Source organism: Meriones unguiculatus, chromosome 2, assembly GCF_030254825.1.
Source record: "Meriones unguiculatus strain TT.TT164.6M chromosome 2, Bangor_MerUng_6.1, whole genome shotgun sequence".
In the NCBI taxonomy this organism is placed as follows: domain Eukaryota; kingdom Metazoa; phylum Chordata; class Mammalia; order Rodentia; family Muridae; genus Meriones; species Meriones unguiculatus.
In genome coordinates this window covers 5,488,748-5,514,499 of record NC_083350.1, presented here as the reverse complement: position 1 = coordinate 5,514,499, position 25,752 = coordinate 5,488,748, and the positions used below count along the sequence as shown (strand labels likewise).

General features: G+C 50.0%; 1 protein-coding gene across 2 annotated transcripts; it reads right to left on the bottom strand.

Moving 5' to 3' along the window:
* Positions 1 to 7,281: 7,281 nt before the first annotated feature.
* Cndp2 (carnosine dipeptidase 2) lies at positions 7,282 to 25,168 on the bottom strand. Of its 2 annotated transcripts, none has more exons than XM_021648774.2 (12): positions 25,040 to 25,168; positions 21,889 to 21,970; positions 21,024 to 21,167; positions 17,009 to 17,171; positions 15,581 to 15,669; positions 13,322 to 13,522; positions 12,211 to 12,295; positions 11,198 to 11,358; positions 10,139 to 10,303; positions 9,031 to 9,172; positions 8,653 to 8,800; positions 7,282 to 7,958 (listed from the first exon to the last, which is right to left on the bottom strand). In XM_021648774.2, the coding sequence occupies exons 2-12, from the start codon at positions 21,946 to 21,948 to the stop codon at positions 7,889 to 7,891; spliced, it is 1,428 nt and encodes a 475-aa protein (XP_021504449.1). In that variant the 5' UTR covers positions 21,949 to 21,970; positions 25,040 to 25,168; the 3' UTR covers positions 7,282 to 7,888. The 2 variants fall into 2 exon arrangements, with proteins under 2 accessions (XP_021504449.1, XP_060232962.1); XM_060376979.1 differs by lacking the exon at positions 25,040 to 25,168 and adding an exon at positions 22,438 to 22,456.
* Positions 25,169 to 25,752: the final 584 nt, after the last annotated feature.

Sequence of the window (25,752 nt, the reverse complement as noted above, 5' to 3'; positions counted from 1 at the left end):
TGCTGGACAATGAAAGATGTGGATAAATGATAAAAGAATGAAGTATTAAGACCTCCCTTTCTTAGAAAAAGTTAACTCATACAGGGTCACTGTGGTGTCTATGAGCAAGGAACAAAAGAATACCAAGATTACACCTATAAATAAATTCTACAAATATCAAAACATAACCATTGTATTAAGGCAAAAATTGAATAATAACTTCAGCTTTGGACTAAAGACTTTGCCTGGGGCTAACGACACTTAGCACCTGCCTCTTAAAAGTTGATAATGCACTGCTTGGGACATGGTGCTCTGCCCAGCCTGGCTTGGAGATTTTCCTTCTGTCTAGTGCCCTCCAAACCACAAGATTCTTACTTAAAAGTTGGGTTGTGGAGCTGATGAGGGAAAATGGTTGTAAAAGATAATTCTGTTATGTTACAATTTATCAGTGATGACTAAACTTAGACCAAGAAAAAGTTAAAGCACATGTCTGGGAACAAAGTTGATATGATCTGTTTTGGAACAACAGGCATCTAACCCCTGCCTACTGAGTTCTGTGTAAATAAAGAAACACTCTGATGGCCAGATTCCCCCGACCCCAGGCCTCACTCACTCCTTTATCTCCTCTGCTGGCCCTGGCAAAGACCCTTGGCTATAGGGCTTGCCAGGAAAGAGGTGGCCACTTCCCTAGAGGAAGCTGCTTTTTTGACACTGAGAGACCAAAAGATAAATTAGCAGCTATTAAGACCTAAAGTAGGTACTGTAAAGAAGTACAGTAATGCCCTGAGGGGAAGAGCCACCTCACTGCATTCTTTCCCCACCCACTAGAGATACAGTTGCTAGGAAACTGGACCATTCCCCCTAGGGAGGGACACCTGGTCATTAATGGTCTGGGAACCTTCCTATAGCCAATCGATTCAAAATGTAGCATTTTGACCAATAGATGCTTGCCAGGCAGGAATCACCCCTGCCTTGGGCATGCTGGGATGGACCAGAATCTATATATCATCCAACTAACCTGGGTGCAGCGCGCTCAGCTCCCACTGCTTCGGTGGTGGGTATTGTGGGCCCAAGCTGCAGCTTGTAATTTACAATAAAAAGACCCTCATGTGTTTTGCAACGGAGTCAATTCCTTTAGATCTTTTGGGGGCTCTTGAACTGGGTATAACAACACGTGCTGAGAACAGAGAACAGAGAGCATTTGAGAGCCCAAAGTGAACCAGACAGATGTGCCTGCCTTTTTACAAGGCAGCTGTGAGCTGCTGTGCAGGGAGGAGGTGGAAGGCAGGAAGTCCACCAGTCGGGCTGCCTAGAAACTACAGCAGGGGGACTGCCTTCAACCACGTGCAGCAAGCTGGAAACCTTTGAGGACCAAGAACTAGACGGCAGTGCACACGAACTCCAGAGAAGAGCCCTTCTCCCTGTTCTGAGAACGGAGACACTGGAACAGGGCAGCCTCTAATGTCTAGTCTTTCTGACGCTGTCTCTTTTCTAGTTTCTAAGGTGCTTCTGGGGTGGAGCCCAGATCCCCCCGTGTGCATACTGACAGCAGAATTCCTTCCTCAGACACAGGCTGCAAGGTCAGTCCAAGGGCATTAGAAGCACAGTTTGACTGTGAAAGATCACAAAGAAAAGAAAGGCAAAGGAAAATAAAACCTGTTTGATTAGATTTGCTTCCTGCTCTGAACAATCCTAAATTTTAGGTTGAGCATTTTTCTGTGAAAAGTGTCTCATGGATATTTCTTTATCCATTACAGATGTGTATATACATGATATTATGTATATATTTACATTTAAATATTTTTAACTTACAATTACAGATGTGTATGCTCAAGGTGCATACCATGTTGATGGTATATGTTGCACGATTGTAGTCACAAGCTAATTGTCTTAGCCCATTTTGTGCTGCTGTAGCAGGGCACAGCTACAGGACTTTGCACTTTTGTACTTCATCATACTGTTGAAGTAGAATAAGGTAGAAAAGACTGTTTATCAGATACTGATTTATCGATTGACTGATTGAGCTAATGTACTGCTTGTACTGCCTATTTGCCAACCATGTACTTCATTTGCTACCAGGAACAGAAAAATACGGAGAAAAAGCTGAAACAATGGGTTGCTGCCAGTAGCAACTTGCTGACTGCCACGTCTGCATCTGTCAAGTCTCGCCCGTCCTTCCGCCCCACCTTACAGTTTTAGATACAAAATGAGAGCAGACTGGACCCAGGATTGAAGCCTGTCCGGAGCCGCCCTGGCCCTGCCCACCAGGACGGCAGTTCCCCTCTTCACTCAGTGGTGTCAGCGAGCTTATTCCGGATTCCTGCTCACTGTCTTAATGGGGTTTCCTTCGCTGTGACAAAACACAGTCCAAAAGGAGCTGGGGAAGGCACAGGCTCAAGTTGTCTTATCCTCCAAGTGCCAGTTCATCACCGAGCGAAGTAGGGCAGGAGCTGGAGAGCAAGGAGTGTTGCTTCCTGGCTCGCTCAGCCTGCTTTTCTATGCCATCCACATCTACCTACCACACCACCCACAGTGGGCTGGGCCCTCTCACATCAATCGTTAATTGAGAAAATGCCACAGGCTTGCCCACAGGCCAGTACTGTGGGGTCATTTCCTCAGCTGAGGTTCCTGCTTTCCACATGAGTCCAGCTGTGTCAAGTTGACGAAAGAACTAACAAGAATTATTTATTGGACAGGCTCTCACCATGTAACCCTGGCTGGCTTCAAACTCACAAAGCCCCACCTGCCTCTGCCTCCTGAGTGCTGAGATTAAAGGTGTGCCACCGTGCCTGGCTACTTTATTATTTAAGTATGTGTGCACAAATGCAGATGCATTTGTGGGTGGGCATCTGCAGAGGCCAGAAGAGGGGGTCAGATCCCCTGGAGCTGGGGTTCCAGGCAGTTAGTTGTGAACTGCCTGATGTGGGTGCTAGGAACTGGCCCCTGTCCTCTGGAGGAGCAGCAAGTGCTCTGAATTGCTCCATTTCTTCTGCGGCAAACTTAACAGACCTGTCATCAGCCTCCCTTGCAGGTGTGGGTGAGGTACGGGTGGCCAGTGGCTAGTCTGCAGAACTAAATGCCAACTACTGTGGCTCGTGCCTGAGGAGGCCTTGCCTGCCCTCCCTTTTGTCTGCTCCCTGGTACAGCTCTGGCAGGAGGGCGTTCAGAGATAGGGCCCATGAGGGGAACTGGCAAATGAAGGCCTGAGCTGTGCAGCCGAAGGCTCCGAGGCCCCGGATGACAGAGCAGCCGCCATGCCAGCCCAGGCGAGGTCCAAAGCCTGAGACCCCCAGCCCCCAGGCACGGCCTTCACAACTGAGGCTGCAGCAGTCTGTTCTGTATGTATCCTAATTAACTACTGCACAGCCGTGGCAACGCTGAGCACTTCCAGCATCACTTGTTCTGACCCAGATTGCAGAAGGACAAGGATGGAAACAACTTCACTTTCTCTTGGTCATGAAGAGCATCCACATTCCTTCAGGACACAGCGCTTCTCTGCGGGTCAGCAATGCAGTAGAAAGAGCTGTTCTAGGCTGTGCATTTCCCAGGGGCCAGGTTCCTGCTGTGGGGAAAACAGTGCAGAGCAGCTGTGAATATTCAAAAGGGCGGAACTGTCTCCACCCACAGTAGAATTTCCTCAGGAAACATTGTTGCCTTTTCACAAGCCTTATGTTAAAGCTTTTAGCTCTAGTGAGGAGTTAAAACCCCAGGTTAAAACCCTAGTCCCTTGGAAAACCCGGTGACTTTACCGCAGAGGAGCCCCAACAGACACCCAGGCCAGGTGATCAGCGTGAGCAGCCTGTGGCGATGCCCTCAGCACACCATGCTGTCCTCTTGTTTTCTTAAGGACAGCATGTCAGCTCCGGACTTTTTGATCAGTGACAAACTATCAGACGCTCTGAAACTGCAGAATCCGAGTGAGACGTGGAGCCTCTCAGGCCCTGCATTGAATGGAACTGTGACTTTGGAAGTCGTGACATCATCCAAGGTTTACAGACCTTTGTCCTGCCCTGGAGTCATAGCTAGGATATCAAGAGTCTGATGTCCTCTCCTTCTTAACCACCCCATCCTGTCCACACTAGTCCTTTCAGAGATGTGTGCCCCAAGAAAACAATCTGCTACCCCTCATCTTACATGCCTGTGTTACTCAAACGGTGAACTATCTCTCAGGGTCTGTGCGGTTGAACCCTGCACTTTACTATATTTAGTGTGCATTTTAGTATGCATTTTGGCGACCTCACCTGTGGCAATTGTGGTCATATAGTGGGTTTTGTTAAAGTAACTTTTCTTTTACAGTTACCTTTCTTTTTTATTTTATCTTTTATTAATTACAATTTATTCACTTTGTATCCCAGTTGTAGTCCCCTCCGTTCCCTCCCAATCCCACCTTCCCCCTCTCTTCTCCTTCCTTGCCCCTCCCCAAGTCCACTGATAGGGGAAGTCCTCCACCATTCCCTCTGACCCTAGCCTATCAGGTATCATCAGAACTGGCTGCAATGTCCTCCTCTATGGTCTGGCAAGGCTGCTCCCCCTTCAGGTGGAGGTGATCAAAGAGCCAGCCACTGAGTTCATGTCAGAGACAGTCTCTGTTACCCTTACTATGGTACTACTTGGAGACTGAGCTGCCATGGGCTACATCTGTGCAGGGGTTCTAGGTTATCTCCATGCATGGTCCTTGGTTGGAGTATGAGTCTCAGAAAAGACCCCTGTACCCAGATTTTTTAGTTCTGTTGCTCTTCTTTTGGAGCTCCAGTCTCCTCCAGGTCTTTCTATCTCTTCCTTCTTTCATAAGATTCCCTGCACTCTGCCCAAAGTTTGGCTATGACTCTCAGCATCTGCTTTGATACCTTGCTGGGTAGAGTCTTTCAGAGGCCCTCTGTAGGCTTCTGTCCTGTTCCCTGTTTCTCCCTCTTCTGATGTCTTTCCTGTTTGCCTTTGTGAGTGAGGATTGATCATCTTATCCAGGGTCCTCCCTCTTGCTTAGCTTCTTTAGGTGTAGAGATTTTAGTATGTTTATCCTATATTATATATATGTCTAATATCACTTATAAGTGAGCATATACCCTATGTGTCTTTCTGCTTCTGGTATACCTCACTCAAGATGATCTTTTCTAGTTTCCACCATTTGCCTGCAAATTTCCTTGTTTTTAGTTGTTGCTGAGTAGTATTCCATTGTGTAGATATACCACAAATCCTGTATCCATTCCTCAGTTGAGGGATATCTGGATTGTTTCCAGATTCTGGCTATTATGAATTAAGATGTTACAAACATGTTTGAGCAAACGTCCTTGTTATGTACTTGAACATATTTTGGATATATGCCTAGGAGTGATATAGCTGGATCATGAAGTAATACTGTTCCTAATTGTCTGAGAAAGCGCCAGATTGATTTCCAAAGTGGTTCTCCAAGTTTACATTCCCACCAGCAGTGGAAGAGGGTTTCCCTTTCTCCACAACCTCTCCAGTATGTGTTGTCACTTGAGTTTTTGATCTTAGCCATTCTGATGGGTGTAAGGTGAAATCTCAGGGTCATTTTAATTTGCATTTCCCTGATATCTAAGGTCATTGAGCATTTCTTTAAGTGTTTCTCTGCCAAATAGTCCTATATCCCCCAAGGAATTGAAGCTGTCATCAAAAGTCTCCCTTCCAAAAAAAAAAAAAAAAAAAAAAAAAAGCCCAGGGCCAGATAGTTTCAGCGCAGAATTATACCAGACCTTCAAAGAAGAGCTAACTCCAATTCTCTTTAAATTATTCCACAAAACAGAAACAGAAGGAACATTACCAAACTCAAACTCATTCTATGAAGCCAAATCACATTTATACCTAAACCACACAAAGACCCAACAAAAAAAAGAGAACTTCAGACCCATCTGTCTTATGAACATTGATGCAAAAATACTCATAAACCTAATTCAAGAACACATCAAAGATATCATCCACCATGACCAAGCAGGCCTCGTCCCAGGCATGCAGGGATGGTTCAATATACGGAAATCCACCAATGTAATGCACCATATAAACAAACTGAAGGTTAAAGTAACTTTTATTCACCTGGTTCAGCTGTCATCTCAGAGGCTTACTGCTGTCTGCTAACCTCGGCCTAGTTCTGGAAGTGTCTAGCTTCTATACAGTCTTATCTAGACTCAGAATGTTTTCAGCCTCTGAGACTTAGTGCTGAGTAAGTTCACCCTTTCTATTCTTTCTGAACTCTGGCTGGCTGGTTCAAACTCAGCTGTTCTGGCTCAAACTCCTCTCCAAGCTGACTGATTCAAACTGGCTTCTCTCAGCTTCTGAGTAAATTGCCTTGCTTGGCCTCATACTAACTTTGGCAATGTGTTCTAATCTTCTGGCTCCTCATTCTCTGGTTCATTCTGTCTCTACCTGTGACTAGCCTGTTCTCTCTCTGTAAAGCTGCCTCTGAATTCCACAAACTGAACAGCCATGAACTCTGCTCCACTGCACTGCCGCTCAGCTCACTGACTCAACAGAAGTGCCTGAATATTGCACTGACTAGAACTCAAGAGATCTTCATGCCTCTGTTTCCTAAGTGCTAGGATTAAAGGTGTCTACCACCAAGCCTGAACCCAAGCTTTTATTTACCTAAAACTTGCTCTATAGTGGGCTGGCCTTGAGCTCAGATCTGTTTGCCTCTGTTCCTGGATTAAAGGCGTGTTTGTATTCTAGTCATACAGACCTAGGTCTTTGGATGCGATCTCTTGCCAGGGCAGCCATGTCCTGAATTAAAATTCTTCTAGTGCCCTCCCCTTTACTTCTGCATTATTGAGTGGGAATTCTTCCCAATAATCCTTGCCCTGCTCACCACTTATTAGTAGAGATGGTGGGCGGTCACTTATTCTGCAGGCCATAACTCATTTTTTTTTTGTGATTTTTTTTGTTTGCTTACTACTTTGAGACCGGGTTTCACACCATACTGCAGGCTGGCACTGAACTCGTGGTAATTCTTCTGCCTCAGCTTCCGGATTCTCTACTATCATCATGTTCCCTTTCAGCTATTCCCTGGCAGTTGGGTGCTCTCAGGTTCTACATCTCTGCCATTTTCTTCCACCACAAGCTGCTCCTAGCTTGTCTTTGCCACCAGAGACCTGGAACTGCCCCTTTAGGAATTTGATGTGGAGGCAGAAGGGTGGACAGAGTCTTGCATTACGAGCGCTGGCTACCATCTTTCACTGTGAGGTGATAGGTGCCCAGACGCGCCCAACACACACGTCACCACCCAACCCAAAGCAAGTCACCACCAGTGAACAACCGCATGTGCGTTCCCCAGGAAAGTCAGTACAGCAGTTTCTCCAGAGCTCCGGTCACCTTTATTAGCAGGGTAGCTGCGAGCAGACTGCTACTTCCACCGGGACTGTTGAGACAGATTCTGAGAGACTGCAACAGGAGGGGACCCAGTGATGGTCAGCTAGAGTGGTAGGAAGGGATAGAGGCACAGTGAGGGGTCACCGTGGCGCTGTCACAGCACAAAGAGCTCCTGAATGTTTTCATTTCCTTCCTGAACATTCCCTGAGCCTCACCGGGAACAGGGAGTAGGGAGCAACCATCCTGTTCACTCAAGTCCATGATTGGCAGCGCCTCGCACAGACTTGGAGCTTCTGGACTCTGACTATTCCTGGAGACAAAGTCACACTGGCCACATCTGAGAGTCCCCTCCCCCAGTCGGAGCCATCAGTCGTCCCCAATAAGCCTTAGAACTGAACATTTCCAACTGCCTGACACAGCTGATTTTCCCTGGTGATGGCTGGAGGCACTGTCTCCATTTTTGCAAGTCTGCCTGTGACCTGAGAGAGAGAAAAAAGGAAGTTCCACTTTCCCAGGAAAGCTGGAAGAAAGAGAGGGCAGAGGGCAGATGATTCTGGCAGGCGTGGCATTCCACGGAGAGTGAGACTCCTCAGTTCTTCAGCTGAGACACCTCATGCAGATATGCAGCCAGCATCTTGGTTCCTTCTATGTAGTTGAGCCTGACAGAGACAAACAAGCAAACAACTGCAGCTATCAGCCGCTGTGGAGGAGTCGGTATCCAGGGGACCCTGATTCCTCCTTTTTACCACCTACAGGCTGGCCTGGCTTTACGATTCAGCCTGCTGGGAATAATTATTCACCCAGGCTCGGTGTGACACCTCCTCCGCCATTCCTCATTAGGATAACTGGTCCTGGCTTGCTCTAGGGCCCAGTCTCACCGAAACCCTGGGAGTGAATGGCTATTGTTCCTGAAGATCAGCTCTTTGACCTATAGCCCAGTAACCAGGTGCCTTTCTCCAGGACTCCTCATCCTGGGTCTCTACTTCCCCATTTCCTCGGTAGCTACAGGGCTGTAGCCTCCACACTGCCTGTGGCCTGCTTGCCTGGGTCCCTCCTCACTAGATCAGAGGCTCTCTAACATCCTGCAGGCCAGAGGAACCCCAGAATATCTGCCTGTCAGAGGCAAAGGGGGCTTAAGCAGTTAGTGACATTAGGGTAACTTTTCAAGAAGTGTAAGGCTTTTTATGGAGTGCTACAAGAGTGTGATGAACAAGAACACTGGGTGAACCCCGTTTTCAAACTGCCTTGCACCGGTTCTTACTAGCCAGCCCCTAAGGAACAAAGGAGGGTGATCACAGATGCCCCCTCCCCCAATGGCTAGAGGATGTGCCCAACCTCAGGCTCCAGTCTCACCTGTTGAGCTTTTCATTCTGGGAGTGGGCGCCGTCATCCGCTGACCCCACGGGTAACAGCATGACATTTTTGCCTGTGGCTTCCTGAAAGGTCAAGGTCACAGGAATACTGCCACCCTCCCTGGTCAGGTCAGGTTCAACACCAAACACTGGGGAAAAGAAAACAAAGAGCAACAATGAACTTTCAGCCCTGGATGCCAGAGAGCTGTCACTCAGCGACAGTCGAGACCCTGGGCTCAGGAGTCTACTCATAGGAGGCCTTGACCCACCCCACACTTCAGCCCTGCTCACAGCACCACAGACACTGTCATGTGTACACATGCTACAACAGCGTCCTCAGACTCAGGGGCCTGGCATCCACCTCCAAAGGGCAGCCAACCTGTTTTCAGAGCTCTTCTCCCCGCCTGGTAATGAGGATGGTTGAAGTCGGATACCCAGGGCTTCCCACCGTGACCCATGTACACCTTGAACTTGTTGGGGCTGTGAAGTTCAGCAAACTTCTTTGACAAGTAGCTTGACACCTGCGCCATGAGCAGAAGAGATGCATGGTGTGTTATAGTTGGCGTTTGGTCAGTGGGAGGAGTCACACGTGTCCAGCCACTGCGACAGCACGCTGGGCACAGTGGTCTACACAGCCTCTCGGGGTCTAGGACGGGTCTGTGCTGGGCTTCTCTTCCAGCTGAGTACTGACGGGCACACCCACTGCCGCCGCGGAGAGGAGCAAAGCAAGCGACGGCAGCGGAAAGCCAACGTGTTCAATTCAACCCATTCACCCTTGACAGACACCGAATTATGACAGCACTTAGAAGTTGAGCAAAAACCTTGCTGTTTGACCTGACATATTCAACAGACAGGGTGTTTGTGGCCTGAAATGCTGAGGCTGACACTTGGCTAATTCTTTCCGGCAGGCTGACTGGATTCAGAGTCACCACAGGAACACAGTCCTGGGTGTTTAACTTGTAGGTTGGTTTAACTGAGCAGTGAAGACCTGGCCTCAAGATAAAAGCCCGCTGTCCTCTGAGAAGACACCTCAGGGTGCTCTTCCCAGAAGCCTCTGGCTCTATCTCTTTATGAAGGCTCTCTGGTCATCGAGGCACAAGCATATTCCGTGAGCCTCAAACACCTGTAGCTACCCCCATTTCTGCCCCTCAGCTCCAGGACAGAGCACCCTTTGGGACTTTCAGCTAACATGTGGGCACACATGAGAATTTGCTTCACACCTTTGGGGTGCGGTCAGAAGTCACAGTTTCCTATGTCTCAGTCTGAAGTGTGTGATTCTTGCTCAGATGGCCTTTTTGTCTGACAAGCTTCTACACTGCTTGCTATAGCAAATGCTGAGGGGCTAGAGTCAGGAGGAGGCTTCTGCCTGGGTCAGGAGGAGGCTTCTGCCTGGGTCAAAGTTCTTACTGCGTAAGCTCAACATTACAGCGGCTCTCAGCTGCCACCACGTACTTCTTGCCCCAACTCATGCCTTGCATCCCAAATACCTGCTCGCTAACAACTTCGGGTATCATGTTTGGCACCAGCCTGATGGAGAACTTGCCGACCACTTTCCTGGGGATCACAGTCTTGGCCCCAGAACCGGAGAAGGCCCCTTCAATTCCATGGAGCGAGAGGGAGGGGTACCGCCAACGGTGCATCAGGATGTCCTTCTGCAGAAGAGCAGAGGACACAGGCGCCTATTTAGGAGGCCTGGGTGAGGACACAGGCCCCGCCCACAGGACACTGGATACCCCCCCACAGGAGGCATGGGTGAGGACACGGGCCCCCTCCCACAGGACACGAGGACCCCTACCCAGGAGGGCTGTTCAGAGCCCACACAATGTATAGGGACAACTGTCACACACTCCAGAGGGCTGTGAGCCTTAACAGCCCCAAGAAGTGATGGTGGGTGATGTTAGGGTGTCATAGAGTGGGCTTCCAGTCCCCAGCAGCCTAAGATGTCTCTGCTCTTCTGCGAGCCCTTGTGCCCACCTGCCTGATGGCACAACAGTTTATAGTTATTTATCCCTTTGCCTCTGAGAAAGGCGAGAGACTCAGGAGGAGCCCAGCCAGGCCTGGCCCTCTCATGTTCTGTCCCTGGGTCTAGAAGAGGCTGATGCAGGATGCTGCTAGTTTGGCTATGAGAGGTGATGAACTGATAACCACACTCCTGAGTCTGGACATAAACCAAGATAACAGCAAATGGCTTCTGCCTCTACACTCAGCTTAATACCTGGGCCTGGTGGGAGCAAGGTGGCCCACAGGCCTACACCAAGCAAACAGCTCCAGTGGCAGGAGAGGCGGCTACACCCTCTGCGCCTCCTCAGCTCTTGCTGCTCAGAAGTTGACCCTGACACCTGAGGAGCCTAACTTCTTTCAGCTCGGCCACACTCTGCTTTTGAAAGCTCTTGAGCAAGGCTCTCTAAGGATAAGCCTCTGACCCTGGATGTCTTTGCATGGTGGGCATGCCCGCTACAGGAGCCCTGGTGGCCTGCCCAGCGTGTGTGTGTGTGTGTGTGTGTGTGTGTGTGTGTGTGTGTGTGCACGTGCGCGTCAAGTAGCACCTTGCAGCTGTGCAGAAGGGTCTCGGCCCCCACGTCCTTGGCGAACTCTTCCATATCGAAGTCAATGTGGTCATAGAGCTCACACTCCTCATCCGTCACAGGAGCCACGGCGTCGTAGATGCCAGGGATGAGGATTTTCCCCTTCTTGTCTATCAGGCAGCCTGAGGGGCGTAGCAGAGGAGAGATGCTTCGCTGGGGAGCACACAGGTACTCTGAGCTGTCCCGACTCGGCAACTCAGGCACCACAGCACACACAGCGGCCGCGTGACAGCAGCAGGACCCCATGCTTATGCCCCTGCGTCAGGTAAGCAGCCCCACTACTCAGCTTCTCAGAGGGGCGGTGGAATGCACAAGTTATCCCCCAGCTGTATACCAAGGCACGAACCTAAAAGCCCACACTAGCCAGCATTCCTTTACAATGCCCATTCCACAAGAGACAAGAAGGGCCCTACGGTGGGACACGGTGCTCTCTACAGATCAGTGTCACTCCACCTGTGGGAGCCTTCATCCTGGGGTGTGGGGTGGAGAAAGGAAGTCACAGAACAAGATGGAGACAATAACCCCAACTAGCTTTATGCTAGCAGGATGCTGGAAGGGAGCTGTGGTCCTTGCTTCCCAGGAGCTGACCAAGCAGGGGGACCTAGCTATGGCCAGTTGGAACAGATCGAAGATGTCCTCTGAGAGCCGTAAAATACTATGCCCAGAAGAAGGCACGCAGGGTTCCCAGGGACATGCTAAGCGGGGCCTGGGGCCCTCCCACTGGATATGGGAGGGAGGGCAGTTCTCTAGATGGCGAGGATGCAGGGAGGACAGGAAGCCCGCAGAGGCAGGTGTCAACCATAGGGCCCTTTAGCTAAAACAACGCCCAGAGGAAGGGAACCTTGATAGAAACACGGCTGAGTGTGCTCACGAAGATGCCGACACATGCATTGCACACAGAGCTTAGAAAAGGTACCCTGCCCACCTTCCTGATGACAGAGTGCTAACCCAGACAGTGCCGACCCTACGCTCACCCATCAGCGAGATGAGATCTGTCATGGCCTCGTGCACTGAGCCACCATACACGCCAGAATGGAGGTCTTTGTCACTGCATTCCACCTGGGCAGAAACAAAGGTCACTTCATTGGTGGCTTAGTGGGAGCTTATTTTAATTATGCAACATTGCATTGAACAAAGAACACTTGTAAGACACACAGTTTTCCAGAATAACTCTGCTTCCTCAAGCAGCAAAGCAAGACATTTCCTAATCAGGAGTCTGTTAGACAACAGCAGACTCCATGTTGACAGGGAACGCTGGCCACAGGTGCACTGGGAACGCTGGCCACAGGTGCACCGGGAACGCTGGCCACAGGTGCACTGGGAACGCTGGCCACAGGTGCACTGGGAATGCTGGCCACAGGTGCACTGGGAACGCTGGCCACAGGTGCACTGGGAACGCTGGCCACAGGTGCACTGGGAACGCTGGCTCTGTGACAGAGAACGGCCTCTCCGACACTGACAGCCCTTTTTAAATGAAGGGCAGAATCGTATCATTTCACAGAGACCCTGTACACATTTACTCAGAGGACGACCCCAAACATGGGGCATGACCCTGTGAGCCCCAGGGGTCTGGTTCTGACCCATGTGAGTACTGACTAGTCTTAGCGCAGGCCACACAGGCAACCACCATGTGCTCAGAGCCTCTCCCACAGCGAGTAGCAGGTCTGCCCGCACTCCTTGCTCATCTGGTAGAGGGTCACTCTTCTGATGCCTCAGCCATGGGTTAGAACTCACCTGCCAACACGTGAACATTTTAACTTTTAGAGGAAGGGTTCTCAAGAGCTTTTTTGTCCAAGCTGTCTCAGAAGGACTAGCATCTACTGTCATCTCATCTGCTCTACTACAATATCTATGTTATTAAGATAATTCTGCCTTAATTTGAAACTGCTATGAGATCTGACTTCTGACCTCAGGAATCCATGCCTGGGTATTAGGATGGATTATGGAACCCAAGAAGGGGCCCTGGGAAGTCCTGCGCTCCTCCTTCATGTATGATTAAGTTCTTGGCATTTGCCTATGCCAGGGTATGAAGAACAAAGAGGCTTAGGCGTCAGAGAGAAGCAAGGTGCCATTGTGGGCGCCTACCTCGATGAAGAAGTAACAGATGCCTCTGAGGCCGTACGTGATGCAGGGCTTGTTCTTCCCCAGCCAGTAGTTGTCTGAAATGCAGACATAGTCCACATCTTTGAAGAACTTGTCTTTCTGGGCAAAAATTAAGTCATCCAGCCCTTCGGAGCCAGATTCCTCCATGCCTTCCAGGCAGAAGCGCAGGTTGACAGGAATCTCCTGGGATGGGAGATGGGGAGAAGTTCGTTTCCTCACTTTTCTCACAGAAGCAACACACAGGAGACCTTCAAGATTCAGTTTCAAATGCAAGCTCTTCTCCCACTGGCTTGTGGGAGCCCGGGGTCAGAAGGGAAAGCCCCCCACCAGCCATGCCGAGGGATCTCTGCACTCAGAGTGAGCCTGAGTGAAGGGGAAGCCATGAGACGGGGAAGGGCAGTCAGGCCTGGCTCGGGGAGCACTGCACTTCCAGAGGACCAGGGTTCCATTCCCAGCACAAACGTGGCTGCTCACAGCTGTCTGCAACTCGACCTCAGACCTCCGCATTCACGCACACCCATGTGCAAATGCACCCTCACACATGTAACACTTGCAAACACACACACACACACACACACACACACACACACAACACACACACACAAATGGAAGAACAATAGAGGAATGAGGAGAGAATTTTTTGCTGAGCAAGCCCCGAGCCTTCCCTGTTGCTAAGCGAGACCTGTCCTGCACTGGGAAGGGCTTGCACTCGGCCAGCATCCTCTGCGCACACAAGCCAACTGTCCAAGGTGCTTGAAGCGAATCTCAACACAGCACTGGAATCTGGGTCCAGCTCTCCAGATTCTGCTGCACGAGTTCTTCTAGCTCCAAAGAAAAGGGGGCCGCACACGAGCAAGCAACCAGCTACAGGCCACACAGGGCAGAACCGCGGGGTCCAAAGACTTCTGCCAGCTCACAGCTGCCTGGGCAAGGATCACTGAACACCTTCTCCCTCCTGCACCCCTCTTCTGTCCCAGGTAAAACTTGCCCTGGGACTTCAATATACAGAACAGCTACAAGTGAAGTTCTTGGGGCTCTGTCCCGTGCACCCCCATGGCCTTCCAACACAGTGTGAGGCTTCCCAGTTTCTGTGCCCAGCTCTCAGTCAGCTGTCGGACAGGCCAAGTGTATTCAAACAAACAACAAAACCACTCTCTCCTGTGCAAATGATCCACAGACAAAGAGTCTAAGCCCCTTTCCAGATCTAATGCTCCACACTTTGACAAAAATACTCATTCCTATTTTATTGGGCTGTAAAATTAAACCCATATGCAAAGCCTGTCCAGATACCATGATCACAATCTGCTTAAAGATAATTAAAAGCCTGGGTAGAAAACAGTACTAGCAGGTACTCAAGAGTTAGGATTCTAGAAATACCACCCCCCTTTTCTATATTTTACCAACTTTGAGAAGAAAACAACTCAAAATAATCTAACATTTTTTTTTTTTTTTAACGAGAATAAAAACCACATGGAGAAAAGAATTTGCAATATCACAAAGTCTGTTCGGGCAAGGGACCACACTCATGGTTACAGTTACACATTGAAAATTCACATTAGCCAGGGTTGGTGGCACCTGCCTGTAATCCCAGCACTTGTATGCTGAGGCAGGAGGATTGTCAGTAGTTCAAGGCCAACCTGAGATATATAACATGACTCTGTGTCAAACAAACACACCTGAGCGTCCCATTTGGGAGCTGGGTGCAGTGGCACACAGCTAAAATCTCAGCACTAGGGAGGCAGAGGCAGGCAGACCCTGTGAGCTACAGGCCAGCCAGGGATACAGTGGAAGGCCCTACCTCAAAATCAACCAGCCGACCAACCACCACTACCACCACCAAAAACCCCAAACCAAAAAACCCCAAATAAATGACAAAAAAAGCCCTGAAACATCCACAGTAAAAGAAAATAAAATTCAGACGTGGGGACGGAGATACGGCTCAGTAGTACAGCAAGTTCCCAGCATGTGTGAGGAGCTGGGTTTGATCTAAGCCGGGAAAGGAGAGAAACAAAGGCCACTTTCTAAGTGTTGGCAAAAATCTTGCAGAGTAGTGATAGTGTGACCTTTGAGCATCTGAAAGACAACCAACTGTTTAATGATTTCTAGGGCTGGGACCGGCTGTCATCTTTGAGCTCAGTCACCTATGCTGACCAAGGTGGGGGCCGGCTTTCCCCCTCTAGTGATCTTTACACCACTACTCACGAGACCTGAGCAGTGGAGAGAATCTGACGGGGGTTGTACCTGGCCAGTCTTCTGATAGGCCTCCAGGGCATTCATCCACCCGGCCACTGGCCCCTTGTCATCCGTGGAGCCTCTCCCGTACAGCTTGCCTGGAACAGCAGTCAGGAGATGCAGTTAGACACAACAAATGAAAAGACCTCTCACAAGTGAATATCTGATGAGGCCTAGCACAGCCACACAGCTGTCCTGAGCAAAAAAAAAAAAAAGTGGCTTTTTCCACTTTCACGGCCTGAGTCTCCATCCAACCCTATGCTAAAATCCAGTCAGAATTCTTGCAGCCCAAGAAGCAGCCACGTCAGTGCCTCCTGTTTTCTCCCCTCTCATAGCAACGGTGAGGACAGGGACTCACAGAGAAGTAGGGCTGAGATTCACCATCTAACTTCAGAAAACCCTTACCTGTCCCCTTAAAGGGTCAGGCCGCTGTCCCTTTAAGACCTAGGCACCTTCACACTAACAGCAACCTCATGGACGCTCATGGCGACATCATGGAAGCAGCACACACTGCACTCCCATCCCAATTTTGATACCTAATCTGAATCTTCTGGGGGCACTAAGCTCAAATGAGCATGGTCGGGCATCTGGGATCAGGGCCAGGGTGTTGCCAGCATGGCACAGCAGGGCTGGGAAGAGCAGGACAGCACCCGGCAGGGGCAGGGCGACTGGCTTTGGTGGTGCCACTCACGGATGTGTGAGAGAGGGTCCAAGAAGAAAAGGGAGGGTTCCTGTGAGAGCAGCTTGAACTACCATAAAGACAGACTTGTGTCTGAGACTTGGGGGGAATCCACGTGCCCTGGAGTCAACAGCAACAGGTCCATCCCAGTTACGTGGTGAGAGGGGGCGCTTATGGGATGAGGGTTCACAAAGGCCGTGTTAAATAAAAATAAATGTTCACATTTCACAGCCAGGCAACAGTCCACACGGAGTCAGGACACACGTGAAGACCAGCTCCACACGCAGTTAGGGGCCTGGAACTCAGCCCTGTGGGGCAAGGCTCAAAGTTAGAAGGTGCTACCTCCCAGGGACTCCCCTGACGGAAGCAGTGGCATCTGGGAATGGAAGCTGAGCGTTTCCCAAGCGGGAGTGAGGAGAGGCTGGCTCCAGGGACCGTGCAGCCTCAGAGCAGGCTGGGTGCGCTAGAAAAGGCAGTAGGATGGCGGGAAACCCTGCTAAGCTCCCACCATGGGCTCGTCATGAGAAAAGGAAAACTCTTCTGAGCTTTTAACAACTGAGGCACAAGTGAGACACTTCCAGACACTAATCACTAGATTCTGTTAAAAAAAAAGTGTACCAAAAAGAGAAAAATTCAGGAGACTATTAGTGATTTTCCAAACGTAGCCTGTCTGAAACATTTCCTCTAGTGCTGAAAATGGGCACTGAGTGCCTGCTCCAGTATTGGAGCTTTGCGGGGCATGCACTGGGTGCCCTCACCTTCCCGCTCCACCAAGGTGAAGGGCTCGCTATCCCAGCCGTCCTCCAGGGCCGCAGGCTGCACGTCCAGGTGCCCGTAAATACACACAGTTTTCTTCTGCGGATCGCTGCCCAGTTTGCCCAGCAGAATGGGAGGAAGGGGTATCTCCGAGCCGTCTGGGAGCTGAGCAGGAGGAGCAATAGAGGACAGTCTGGTCAGTAGACTGGCAGTGTCTGACGGCTGTCATTAAATCCAGCTAGGATGGTCTTATGTGTTCTTATCCATCAACCTCTGCTGTGGAGCTTAAGATCACATCATTTAACAGTCAACAAGGATCCACCGTCTCAAAATCCAATGATCTCCTGAATCCCTTTCCTGAATTCCAGTGAGCATTAACTAAACCACATCTACAGCTAGTTTGATGAACTGCTTAAGGCTGCTTTTATTCAAACCATCAATATACATAATGAAACATTATGCAGCCTGGGGCTGAGATACAAGTTAACTCATTTCTGAAATAATCGCTGAAACAACTACAACCTGCAATTGAATGCTACATTTTTAAAATTGTATCTGTAGACAACTAAGATGAACAGAATGGGCCATCAACCAGGACAGGAACAGGGCTGGGGAGATGGCTCAGCAGTTACAAACACTTTTGGCTCTTTCAGAGAACTGATTCAGGCCTCAGAACCCATGCCAGACATCACAACCCTGTCACATCAACACCAGGGGATCCAATGATCTTTTCTGGCCTTTTTAGGCACCAGCAAAATGTGTACCTGTGTACATACACACACACACACACACTCTCTCTCTCTCTCACTCACACTTTTAAAAAAATATCTTCAAAAAAGAAAGAAAGACTTTAATTTGCACTTGGGAGGCAGAGGTAGGTGGATCTCTGTGAGTTCAAGGCCAGGCTGGTCTATAAAGCTAGTTCCAGGACAGCCAGATCTACACAGAGAAACCTTGTATTGAAACAAACAAACACCCCCCCCCCAAAAAAAAAAGAAAGAAACAAAGAAAGAAGGAAAGTGAATTCACATAGTGTCTGGTAAGTAAAATGGTGGCAGTGGACGCTTCTCCTTGGCTTTCCCCCGAAGGCCTTGCCAGCTGTCCGGGACATCCCCTGAAGAATTTCCTGAGTCTAGAGGAGAATTCAGGGACACACAAATCATCTTGGGTGATGGCCACCACTTGTGGCCCTGGCAGGCTGCATCCCGCCCTGCAGCCCATGTACCTCCTCTGCTGGCTCCTGCAGCTTATCGGGAAAATTGTGATCACAGCAGAGTGCCTCAGGCAGTTGGCAGGGCATGACATCAGCCCTCGCACACACACACTTGTTCCAGCGTGGACATTGTGCACAACGCTCATGTACTTGAAACCACTTCAAAGAGCTGAGAAGAAAACGCCTACTGAAAACGTAAGGCACAAACGCAGTGGACCGTGCAGTTATAGCCACAAGCCCTCAAGCCAGACCATCCCCTCACAGCCCAGTGCACACCATTATCCTGGTAATGAAGCTAGACTAATAATTTATGATTAGGAGGTAAAATGGGCAGCAACTAAAAGTGACAAGGCAAGGACAACGTAGGTAAGGGCTGAGAAAAATCTCAGCTCCCAACGTTCAGCCTGAAAGCATGTTAGAGCACTAGGTGGGTGGTCGGGATTTGTTGTTTTTTGAGACAGGTCTCACTGTGTGGCCTGAGATCCCTGGTCCTGCCTCTAGAGTACTGGGATTGAAGGCACACTCTGCCACACACAGCAGGTCGTAGGAATTCTTAAGAACACATAACTTATTTTCTAAGTAAACTCTGCTAATAAAACACTCAGGTACTTCTTGACCCTGGCAGCTCCTAGCCTGCGTCATGAGGGCTTGGCTTGCACATCAGATCTCATGAGGTTGGCTGTAGCCACCAGGGAAGAGAATCCTGCCTTAAACTTCTGGGCACATAGAACACATGGCTTCTCCTGCATCTGGCCTGACCAGGGAAATCTCTCAATTCCTTCATGAATGTGGTTGTTACCTCATGTGAAGTAGTCTTGGCTTCTGTTTTTTTCCCCTGCTGGGTTTCTCTAACAGTGGAACACCTAGCAGCCACTGTGTCTTTTCACAGAGGGCCTTTTTAAAGTACTCCAGTGGTAACATAACAGGTGCATTTATTTTAAGGAACAACTCTTAAAAATGGTTTATCCCACCTAGTGATTTCTTGTTTGTTTGTTTTGACACAATCGGAAGAATGGCAAAGGCCATGAGCAGAAAAAGCAAAAGGGAACAACCCTGGCATTTGGGAGCTTAGACTACAGAGTAAAACCTTGCTTAAGAAACACATAATAATACAAATTTTAAAAAGACTAAACAAAATGTTACAGAAAACAATATGAAGAAACTTAGTTTATTCCCCTAACAGAGGGGGATATTTGCTGGGAAGCTGCTATTATATCTTAACTGTTAAAATTGTCATCTGAAGAAAACTTCAAGAAAAGTGCTGGCCCAGGAGTAGGAAGGTTGGATTTGAACTCTGCTTTTGCCATTAAGGCACTAAGCTCCCAATGGCAAGTCCACCTCTCAGCTGAAGTATGCAGGGTGATCTGAACGGCCCACCCCAAATCCCAGAACTGTGCATTCAACTGCACACCTAAGTCATCAGACAAAAGACCCAGATAAATCAAGTCTTGCCACATTTTGCAACATAAGAGACTTGTAAGGTGTGAAAACACAGCCCTGTGGCAGTTGCCCTGCCTTTAATCCCAGCAGCTCTTGGGAGGCAGAGGCAGGTGGATCTCTTTGAGTTCAAGGCCAGCCCTGGTCTACAGATTGAGTTCCAGGACAGCCCTGTGTCAAAAAACAAAAACAAAAACAAGCAAAAAGATTTGAAAACACATAGAATGGAGTCAGTTGTGGTGGCTTAGAGCTGAAATCCCGGCACCTGGGAAACTGAAGATTGTCATGCATGGGTTTTGGGCCAAGTTGGGTTACAAGGAGGAAGACACTGTCTAAAACCAAACCAAAACAATATGAGCCTAAAAAAAATCATGTGAGACTAAAGTAGCAGAAAAATATATCATAAAGTCAAATTATTAATTTAAGTCAGAGGGCAGCTGGGTGTGGTGCGCACGACTTAAATCCCAGCACCTGGGAGGTAAAGGCAGCGGGAGCTCCGTGAGTTCCAGGCCAGGCTGGTCTGGAGTAGGTCTGGCCTGCCAGGGCTACATAGTTAGATTCTGTCTCAAACAGAAACCAAAACTACTAACAAAAACTGGAAAGCAGACAAGTTTTTCCTAGCTTGCCCTCTCCACCCACAGATCATTATAAAAAGTGCTGGCGGACAAGAGAAACTTTGTTATTAATTTTTATGTTTTTGTTTTAAGTATATTTTTTTCTGTTATTGAAAATGGACTTTTTTTCCCTCCTACAATATTTCCTGATTACAGTTTCCCTTCTCCCTACTCCTCCTAGCTTCCCCTGTGTCTCATTAGAAAGAATAAGCTTTCAAGAGAAAACAAAAATAACAAAATATAGCATAAAAAGACACAACAGCACCTATCACATTGAAGTTGGACAAGGCAAACCAACAGAAGGAAAAGGGCCCACAAAAAGGCACAAGAATCAAAGAGCCAGTAGCTCCCACACTATACTCCCACAAAAGCTCCCACAAAATACTAAACGGAAAGTGCTGACACACAGGAGGACCGGTGCAGGAAGCTGTTACTTAGAAGGTGAATCAGATAATGTGTATCGCACACTAGTGAAAGCTTTGGTTTCTGGGAAATGGCCTCAGTTCTTCTTAAGAGGACAGTCTTTTCACTTACTTTTCACTGGCCTCCAGCTCACCTTCCTGGAATAGAGTGTGCTGACTAATCGCTAATCCTTTAGCTCACCCCAAGCAAGACAGCCACTGGGATGCACACAAAGCCAGTACATGCTTGCTTTGAAGGAGGGTGGACCATCTTCAGTGAAGGTCACCCAGGCCTTGCAGCCCCTCCCACCCCCCAGGAGAGCTGTCTGCTTCCACTTCTGTGGGCTCATACCTTCTGCTTCCCAATGTCCACCAGCTCCACAGAGCCCCCCAGCCTCTGCACGTCAGCGGCGGCCACCTCCATCATCCTTCTGATCTCTCCTCGCTTCTCCGGCCAGGCGGACACGCTCTGGATGGCCACCCAGTCTGCAAGTTTCTGTTTGTAGAGAGCAAGTGGAAAGGGCTTTTTTTTTAGGGCACGCCAACGTGCCCTAAAAAAAAAGGATGGGCTCACCAACGGACCTTTGCTGACAGCTACTACTCCGCTTTATGAGCGGAGCAGACCTAGATCAAACAACAAAACTGTACTGTCTCTACCCTCAGAATAAGCAGAAAGGAAAACATGCCAGAACGTGCATTTTTAGCCAAGCATGATTATAAACTACACAATTCCATAAATAAGTTTGTATCTATAGTAAAAAAAAAAAAAAAATGGCAACATGCAGAAAATGTGCTACAATGTTGCGATCCAAGTTAGTGTACTCTCTCCCCAAGTTTTCTAAGGGGTAAGTTTTAGAGTGAAAAGTCAAAACGTTTTGTCTAAAATGGTTCTTCCAAAAGTAAACTAACCTCATTAATCCATCAGATAAAAACTGAGCAACAGATTAAAATATATCATAGAATCACTCAGAACACACTCTAATGAAACTGTTTTTTTTAATCTGAGTATCACAAGAAACCATAGATGAGATTAGAGAAAAATAAAGTTATTGAAATCTTTCCAATGACAAGAGTATAACTTTCACCATCAAGAGATGAAGAAACATGGAACTTTAATGTTGATCAAAATGGCATAACTCCTATCAGCGTCTTGAAAATCCCCCAGATCTGACAAGGGTAAAGCAGGTTTTGTTCTTCTGGAAGAAGCAGACCCTCACCTTGACATAGCGGTCCTGGTTTTCCTCGATGTACTGGAACACGGTGTGAAGGCCTGACATCTTTCCGGCAGACTCAGGGAAACTGAGCAGAGAGAGCAGTGGGTCAGACCTGCCTGGGGCTGGACCCAAGTAGCCAGAGGCGCTGTGCTGTGAGGACTGAGACTGCTCCTCCACCCTCCTTTCAGCACTGGATTGCGACACTTAATCACAGGACTCTCCAGGAAGTGACTGCACTTCAGGGCCAAAGGCTTGGGAAGGAGTCAGAGGCTCAGGCTGATCTTCCCTTCCTTGTTCCAAAGAAAAGCCCACAATTTTTTTTTTCGCCAAAAAGGATGGCCCCAGTGTCAGACAATCTGAAGAAAACTAAAAGTGGGTAGTTTCCACCACATCGGTTTACCATGCAATTCGGTTTTTAAGACAAGGTCATACTTGATAACCCTAGCTACCTGGAACTTTCTGTGTTGACCAAGCTGGCCTCACACAGAAATTCTCCTGCCTTCTGAGTATCGGGATTAAAGATGTGTGCCAGCATGCCTAGTTGGCACTTACTTTAAAAAATGTTATACTTTTTTTTTTTGAGACAGGATCTCTTGTGGCCTAGGCTAGCTTTAAACATCTGATCCTCTTGCCTGTATGTATGTATGTATGAGTTGGGATTACAAGTCCAAACTACCAGGTGTGTGTGGTAGTGGAGGTTGAATCCAGGATTTCTTGCATGCTTTGCAAGCACTCTGCAAACTGAACTACAGACCCGGTTTTATAGTCTTAAAGCACAGGGTGAACTATTAACCTTCTGTCACTACAGAAGAAATAATCATTTCAAAGATCTCCATAGAGATGTCACAGGACGGGCGTGGTGGCAAATGCCTTTAATCCCAGCCTGCTATATACATACAGAGTGAATTCCAGGCCAGCTAGAGAGACAGTGTGACCCTGTCTCAAAAAACAAGCAAGTAAACAAACAACAACTCCCCCTTATATTCTGGCTCTTCAACTGCAAACCTACACCCAGCAGGGTCCAGAAAGCAAGATGAATTCAGCTGAGGACCACTGACATCAAGGGACTCCGCTCAATCTCCTTAAGAGCCAGAGGGGAGGAAACTCCCACTTTGCAGGAGGGCCGCCATGGAGAGCAGCTGCATGCTTTTTCAGAAAGCTAGAAGGGCCGGGCAGTGTTTTCGCCATGAAGAACTGGCCGAGGTCTGAGAAGCTATGCCGTTCTGCACAGTGTAGGGGCACGCATGGATACGCACATTTTAGGCACTGCAAAAATACACTCAGTGCCTGCTTTTTCTGGGCAAGGTTTTTCCCGTTTAAAAACAAGACAGTGTGGCCTAGGTTGTCCTTGAACTTTTGATCTTCATGCTTTCACCTGCACTTGCTAGAATTCCAAGCGCGCACCAATAAGTTCCCCCGGTACTGAGAGTAGAAGCCAGAGCTACAACTCCAGTCTGCTGGGCACAGTTTACAACATTCCGTTTTCATCTCTGAGACCCCGGAACTCCTGCACTCTACAGAGGCAGGAGAAAGTAATTTGTGGAGCTGTTTTTAAAAAAGGAATCAGTGTGACATACAGACGCCTCAAGCACTGAGATTTGCAACTGGTGTCCTCTCTTTCTTCAAATATCAAGACTTGGGCTTAACTCAGCATAGGTGAAACACAGCTTGGTGGTGCTGAGAACATTGGTCCTGCGGTGAAAGCAAGGGACCTGCTACCACGCGGGGGCATGGCCTTGGCTGGGTGCTGCAGAGCACTGCGTCTGGGTACAGGATCGCCGGCCAGCTTCCAAACAGGGGAGGGAGGCGATGCTCTGCGGTGGCAGGTGAGGCGGCTATGCAGCACACTGAAATTTCCCCAGCAGTTGAAATCCCAGGGCACCTCAAATGGCAAACGCTGCCGGGGTGGGAGACGGAACTGCTAGGGCCGCTCCATCTTGCTTCACACAGCCTCCCCTGACAGGGCCGCTGGGAGACGCCACGGATGCCGCTGTGGCATCAGTTTACACGGTGAAACCTTGCCCTGCAGGCCCATCTGCTACACGGGGTGGGTTTCACCCAGGCTCTGTTCTTGCATACATCCCAATCACCGCGGACTCACATTCTCACAGCTAAACCAACAACTTTGTTTCTAACGTTCCCGCAAAGATGTTGGATCTGAGGTTCGCCCTTCTCTGAGGGCAGTAGCAGAGAGGAATCAACTACCCCAGAGCTCCCAGAGCATCTTAAAACGAACCCTCCCTCTAAATTGTCCCTCCAGACACAGCGAGTTAGGCCCGGTTCCACGCTGCCCCCACTAGGTTCTGACGACCCCTGCTTCCCTTCCCCCAACATCAAGGCCGTCACTTGGAATCCATTTATTAAGGTAAAAAGCGGTGCTGGTGGAGCTGAACAGAAGCAGTCTTCCTGCCAAACAACTTCACTATCTGTAAGTCCGAAGTTCTCAGGGAGCGGCACAAACCCGTCCCAAACAGGGCCTTCGCCTCGAGTCCGAGAGGACAAGACTGGCTGGAGAAGACTGGCCGCCCTCGGCGCTCAGGGTTAGTGTCGTCAAACATCCACTCCGCTTTACAAATGAGTAAGCTGGGACTAGTGAATGATGAGCGGCCTAATCGCAAGAGCAAGCTGGCAGAAGGGGTCCTCTCCCCTGCGGATCCACCCTAGGCGAGGTCCAGGTGGACTCTGCCCGGGGCCTTTGCCCCCAAGGAGCGCCTGGCGCCAGGCAGCATCCTGGGACTCCAAGTTAGGGGTGAGGACTGCCCAGCCTTTGCTCCCTGCGACCCCTCGGCCCCCACGCCGCCACGCAGGCCGGCCCGGACGCACGGCCCATCGGCCGCGCAGCGCGCACGGGGTGGCCGGGCTGACCCGGCACTGGTGGGGCTCGGGGATCAGAACCCACCCTGCGGCGGGGGAGGCCTGGGTCCCGGGCTGCGGCCCTTCGGGACCGCGGGCCGGCGGCGGGGCCTGCGTGACTCAGGCCTGGGCTGACAGCGCGTCAGGGATCCGGGCCCTCCCGGCTGCCGCCGCTCCCGCCCGCACGCCCCGGGGCCCCGCACATCCACGCGGCCCAGGGCGGCTCCCCCGCCGTCCGGGGCCCCGCACCGAGCCCGCCGACGCCCTCCCCGGCAGGAAGGCCCCCGGACCGCCCGCTTACCGTGCCGGTTCCGCACCACGTGTCCCTGGCCGCCCGACCAGCCAATGCCCGGAGGCCTGGGGCTGGCCCCGCCCCGCCCCGCCGACGCTCCCCGCCTCGACAGCCAATGCCAGGTCTCCTCGGGGCAGCCCCGCCCCAGGCCCCGCCCCCGGCCGGCCGTAGCCACGCCCCTCCCGGCTGGCGAGCTCTCTCCCGAAGGTGTTCAAGGCCATTGCTTCAAAGCGGGCGCCTAGAAGTCGGTGCCGCTCTGAACCCCGAAGCGAGGGGTTTCCCCGAGGACCCGCGTCGCTCTCCGGAGGGACTGTGTTCCCGCCGCTCTCCTGTCCAGCAGAGGCCGGAATGGACTCCTGCGGCCAGCGCGCCCTCCGCCTAGTCCCTTTGATGACAAAGCGTAGAACTTGGTGCTCGCGTCCCCTTGCCTCAGTCGCCCACGTGCTGGGGTTACCAATTTGTGACACCGTGCCAGCCCCTCCACGTTTTCTGTCCTGTTCTATTTTGTTTCTGTTATTTTTTCCAGACAGGGTTTCTCTATGAAACAGCCCCGGCTGCCCCAGAGCTCGCTCTGTAGACCAGGCTGGCCTGGAACTCACCGCCGCCCGGTCCCTCGCACCCTCCCACAGTTTTAATTAAACAATATTTTTGTATGAGTGAGTGTTTCTCCTGAACGCACGTTTGTGCACCGCTTGTGCGCCTGGTGTCAGGATTGCCAGAAC

Excerpts from the sequence above, each read along its gene's own strand:
- Cndp2 (XM_021648774.2), bottom strand. The coding sequence starts at position 21,948 with ATGTCAGGCCTTCACACCGTGTTCCAGTACATCGAGGAAAACCAGGAC. Across the intron at positions 11,359-12,210 it reads AGATCTCATCTCGCTGATGG|GCTGCCTGATAGACAAGAAG; the intron begins GTGAGCGTAGGG and ends TACGCCCCTCAG. Across the intron at positions 10,304-11,197 it reads CCCTTCTGCACAGCTGCAAG|AAGGACATCCTGATGCACCG; the intron begins GTGCTACTTGAC and ends GCTCTTCTGCAG.